The sequence below is a fragment of the Vigna umbellata genome, chromosome 3 (genome assembly GCF_029865625.1).
Source record: "Vigna umbellata cultivar VRB3 chromosome 3, Vumbellata_1.0, whole genome shotgun sequence".
Classification (NCBI taxonomy): domain Eukaryota; kingdom Viridiplantae; phylum Streptophyta; class Magnoliopsida; order Fabales; family Fabaceae; genus Vigna; species Vigna umbellata.
The window spans coordinates 4051280-4056728 of record NC_142167.1 but is presented as its reverse complement, the minus strand read 5'-3'; the positions used below and the strand labels follow the sequence as shown (position 1 = coordinate 4056728).

At 35.1% G+C, this 5449-nt stretch overlaps 1 protein-coding gene across 1 annotated transcript; it reads left to right on the top strand.

Moving 5' to 3' along the window:
* The first annotated feature begins 294 nt into the window (after positions 1-294).
* Positions 295-1527, top strand: LOC148201436 (uncharacterized). The gene is made up of 2 exons (XM_088110895.1): positions 295-1202; positions 1310-1527. The coding sequence occupies exons 1-2, from the start codon at positions 362-364 to the stop codon at positions 1342-1344; spliced, it is 876 nt and encodes a 291-aa protein (XP_087967021.1). The 5' UTR covers positions 295-361; the 3' UTR covers positions 1345-1527.
* Positions 1528-5449: the final 3922 nt, after the last annotated feature.

The following is a 5449-nucleotide window of genomic DNA, read 5'->3' as shown; positions in this document are numbered from 1 at the left end:
ATAAGACCTAAAGATAATTTAATGTTTAGTGATAAATATAATTTTTAATAATTAGAGAGTAGCCACAGCATCTTTAATTAATTAAATTATATTATAAAGATCACGTTATTGAAACATTAATTGTAATTAATTATATATAATGTGATGAAATATACCCACAGGATTTTCCTTACATTTGTATAATTAATTAGGATAAAATATTTATTATAATTCTTAAATTTCCCACAGGAATTAGGAATGTGATATAATTTAATAGTTTTATCATAAGGTTAAATGAGTCTAATTGAGTAAGACTTTAGCCCACAGGCAAGTTTTATGTTAATAGACTTATTGGTAAAGACATGTTTTACATTGGTAAAACATGATATTTATTTTAGTCTCAAATTTTGATAATGAACATGAAAATTTTGAATTTGCAGTTTCTCAATCTGTGAATATTTCTGATATCAAGTGTGGTATTCCCGAATTGAAAGGAGATAATTATAAGATTTGGAAGGAGAGAATTCTTCTTCATTTAGGCTGGATGGACATAGATTATGCTATTAGAAAACCTGAACCACCGGGTATTACTGAGACTAGCAATTCAGATGCCATTGAACTTTATGAAAAATGGGAGAGGTCAAATCGTCTCTCCGTAACGTTCATAAAAACCAATATTTCCGCTGGAATCCGGGGTTCGGTTGATCAGTATGAGAATGTCAAGGATTTACTGAAGGCTATTGATGAGCAGTTTACGACATCTGACAAATCTCTTGCCAGTACTCTTATAATGCAGTTTTCATCCTTAAAGCTCACTGGAATTAGAGGAGTGCGTGATCATATCATGCGCATAAGGGACATTGTGGCTCAACTGAAAGCTTTGGAAGTTACCATGTCTGATTCTTTCCTAGTGCACTATATTTTGTGCACTTTGCCTCACCATTATGCTCCCTTTAAAATCTCTTACAACACACATAAGGACAAGTGGTCGATTAATGAATTATTGACTATGTGTGTTCAAGAAGAAGAAAGGCTATTGATGGAAGAAGGGGAGAAGGTGAACTTGACTACTTCATTTAAGAATAAGAAGAACCAAGTTAATAAGAAGGGAAAGATTCCTGCTCAGCCAGTTATTAAGAAGGAGTCCAGATGTTTCTTTTGTAAAAAGAAGGGACACATGAAGAAGGAATGTCAAAAGTTTAAGGATTGGCTTGAAAAGAAAGGTAACTTGTTTGCTTTTGTCTGTTATGAATCTAATTTGACTAGTTTTAATCATAACACATGGTGGATTGATTCTGGTTCTACAATCCATGTTTCTAATACCTTGCAGGGTATGGAAAACCTAAGGAAACCGATGGGAAGTGAGCAACACATCTATTCAGGAAGCAAGATGAGTTCACATGTTGAAGCCATTGGGACGTGCAATTTAGTTTTAAGCAGTGGTTTTGTTTTATGTTTAGAAAAGACCTTTTATGTTCCTAGTTTTAGCAAGAACTTGATTTCTATTTCACAACTTGCACCTTTGGGTTTTTCATTTAATTTTATGGATTCTGGTTTTACTTTATTGAATAAATCCAAGTTATTGGCTTTGGGGAATTACGATGGTCTTTACTTTATTAAATTGCAAAACAACGCTGCTTATAGTTCTATGCATGTTTCCGCTGGGTTAAAAAGATGTGTTATGAATGAGGATTCTTCTGTTTTATGGCACCGAAGATTGGGACATATCTCCATTGAGAGAATTAAGCGATTAGTAAATGAAGGAGTACTTAGTACTTTGGATTTTACTGATTTTGAGACTTGCGTGGATTGCATTAAGGGTAAGCAAACTAACAAGTCCAAAAGAGGTGCTAAGAGGAGTTCAAATTTACTAGAAATTATTCATACAGATATTTGTTGTCCGGATATGGATGCAAGTAGTCCGAAATACTTTATCACCTTTATAGATGATTACTCACGATACATGTATCTGTACTTACTTCGTTCTAAGGATGAAGCCTTAGATGCCTTTAAAGTTTTTAAGGTTGAAGTAGAATTGCAATGCGGAAAGAAAATTAAGATTGTGAGATCAGATAGAGGTGGAGAGTACTACGGTAGATACACGGAGAATGGACAAGCACCTGGTCCGTTTGCTAGATTTCTTCAAGAACATGGGATTGTTGCCCAATATACCATGCCTGGCTCTCCAGATCAGAATGGTGTAGCAGAAAGAAGAAATCGAACCTTGATGGATATGGTGAGAAGTATGAGAAGTAATTCAAAACTTCCTCAGTTCTTGTGGACTGAAGCACTTAAGACGGCTGTGTATATAGTAAATCGGGTCCCAACTAAGGCTGTTTTAAAAACACCTTTTGAGTTATTCAAAGGTTGGAAACCTAGTTTGCGACATGTACGCGTTTGGGGATGTCCGTCTGAAGTAAGAATTTATAATCCACAAGAGAAGAAACTAGACCCAAGGACTATTAGTGGGTATTTCATTGGATATGCTGAAAAGTCCAAAGGGTATAGATTCTATTGTCCAAACCATAACACTAGGATTGTGGAATCAAGAAATGCAAAGTTTCTTGAAAATGACTTGATTAGTGGGAGTGATTTAAATCAAGACGTTGATCTTGAAAAAGATCACTATGAAGCTCAAACCTCTCAATCAAATGAAAGATTGGTAGTCATTCACGCTCCTTCAGTTCAAAAGCGTATTGAACAACCAATAATTGATGTTCCACAAATTGCTGAAAATGATAATATAGATCAAGTTGTTAACGAGGAGCAACAAGTAAATGTTGAACAACAAGTTTCTCATCAAGATGTTGACACAACATTAAGAAGATCTACTAGAATCAGAAGACCAGCAGTTTCTAGTGATTATGAAGTGTATTTACAAGAATCGGATTACAACATTGGAGCCGAAAATGATCCTGAAACGTTTTCACAAGCCATGAGTTCTAAAGAATCAAACCTATGGTATGATGCCATGAAAGACGAGATGGATTCTATGGCATCCAACAAAGTCTGGGATCTCGTTCAGTTGCCTGATGGTGTAAAATCCATTGGATGTAGATGGGTCTTTAAAACCAAGAAAGACTCACAAGGCAACATTGAGAGACATAAGGCAAGACTTGTTGCCAAAGGATTCACTCAAAGAGAAGGAATTGACTACAGAGAGACTTTTTCTCCTGTATCTAAGAAAGATTCCTTCCGAGTAATTATGGCATTAGTAGCTCATTTTGATTTTGAGTTACATCAAATGGATGTGAAAACAGCATTCCTTAATGGTGATCTAGAGGAAGAGGTTTACATGAAACAACCTGAAGGATTCTTTTCTAAAGACAGTGAACACTTGGTATGTAAGCTTAATAAATCCATCTATGGATTAAAACAAGCCTCCCGCCAATGGTATTTAAAATTTCATGATGTTATCACTTCATTCGGTTTTGAAGAAAAACATCATGGATCAATGTATATACCAAAAGGTCAGTGGGAGTAAGATTTGTTTCCTTGTTTTATATGTGGATGACATTTTGCTTGCAACCAACGACAAGGGTATGCTATATGAAGTGAAACAATTTCTCTCAAATAACTTTGACATGAAGGATATGGGAGAGGCATCTTATGTCATCGGCATTAAGATTCATAGGGAAAGATCTCGAGGCATTTTGGGTTTGTCTCAAGAGACCTATATCAACAAAGTTTTAGAGAGGTTTAATATGAAGAATTGTTCACCAAGTGTAGCTCCCATTGTAAAGGGTGACAAACTTGAATTAAGTCAATGTCCGAAAAATGATCTTGAGCGGGAACAGATGAAAAATATTCCATATGCTTCAGCTGTCGGAAGTCTTATGTATGCTCAAGTTTGTACTAGACCTGACATTGCATTTGCAGTTGGAGTTTTAGGAAGATATCAGAGTAATCCAGGTGTTGACCACTGGAAAGCTGCAAAGAAAGTAATGAGATATCTTCAAGGAACAAAAGATTTCATGCTCATGTATAGACGAACTGCTAATTTAGAAGTGATTGGCTACTCCGATTCAGACTATGCTGGCTGCGTTGATTCACGAAAATCAACGTCTGGTTACATTTTTATGTTAGCTGATGGAGCAGTATCTTGGAGTAGCAAAAAGCAGACCTTGACTGCTACTTCTACTATGGAAGCTGAATTCGTTTCTTGTTTTGAGGCTTCTTCACATGGTGTATGGTTGAAGAGTTTTATATCTGGGCTTAGAGTTGTGGACTCAATTGCTAGGCCACTGAAGTTGTACTGTGATAACTCTGCTGCTGTTTTCATGGCTAAGAATAATAAAAGTGGAAGTCGAAGTAAGCACATCGACATTAAATATCTGGCCATAAGAGAACGTGTTAAAGAAAAGAAAGTGGTTATTGAGCACGTTAGCACTGAGTTGATGATTGCTGATCCTTTAACTAAAGGCATGCCACCAAAGAATTTTAAGGATCATGTAACGCGAATGGGACTTGGTTCCATGACGTGACAATCATTGTAAGTACTTTCATTTTGATAAAACTCTTATTCAGTTTGATGTTTTTCTCATATGTTTTTGTGCACATTTATTTTGAGAAGATATCATTTAGTTTTGATCTAGCATAAACATATGGTTTATGCATTAAGTTGAGAGCTAATGTTGAGAGAAATATATATTGTGGTACATGGAAGATAACACTCACTATCAGAGGACCTATCGCCATGACTCGTATATATTCTGTCACTTGTTGTGGTTAATAATTGGATAAATGGACCAAGTGGGAGAATGTTAGCATTATTTTAAATATAAAATAAATATTATAGCATTTTCAGTTCCTATTTTTAAGGAACATAAAGTGGTCCATTAAGCCATTATTTTTATGCTTTTAACTGCATAGAGGTTATAGAGCAGTTATTAATTTTTAAACGTAAAGCCCATTTATTTTGAAACCTGTGATGGCCAGACTTTATATAAGGGAATGGGTTACTCTCAGTTTTGATCACTAAGCCTACTCCTCTATTCAGAAAAACACACCATCGAGTTTGAGTGAGTCAAGGTTTAGAAAATAAAGCTGTCTGTGGTTAGATTTACAAAATTGCAATGGCAGGAGGTACGCACATTATTCTTTCATTTTCGCTTCCGCTGTTTTTGATTAGAATGTGTTACTGTGATGTTAATATAACATGTTTAGGTCAATTTCATACTCTGCGATTTATCAGTTTTTGTTTTTGATAGAAGCCGAATACCTAATACAGGTATTTTAAGCATTTAGCTTTTAACTCAATTCTCTCTTAGACGATTTTAGTTAAGACATCGTCTAGTCATGCGTCTGGGTATTTTAGCCTAACTGTTTTTCTAATTCTGAGGACCTAAGTGTTTTCTTATGTTCTTCTAGGTTTGAGGTTCAGGTTCTAGTTTTTTTTTTTTTTTGGTTATAAGTTTTATGTTTTTACCCTAGGTTGTTTTTTGGTTATTAATCCGTTTTAATGTTATTT

Excerpts from the sequence above, each read along its gene's own strand:
- LOC148201436 (XM_088110895.1), top strand. The coding sequence starts at position 362 with ATGATATTTATTTTAGTCTCAAATTTTGATAATGAACATGAAAATTTT. Across the intron at positions 1,203-1,309 it reads GGATTGGCTTGAAAAGAAAG|GGTATGGAAAACCTAAGGAA; the intron begins GTAACTTGTTTG and ends AATACCTTGCAG.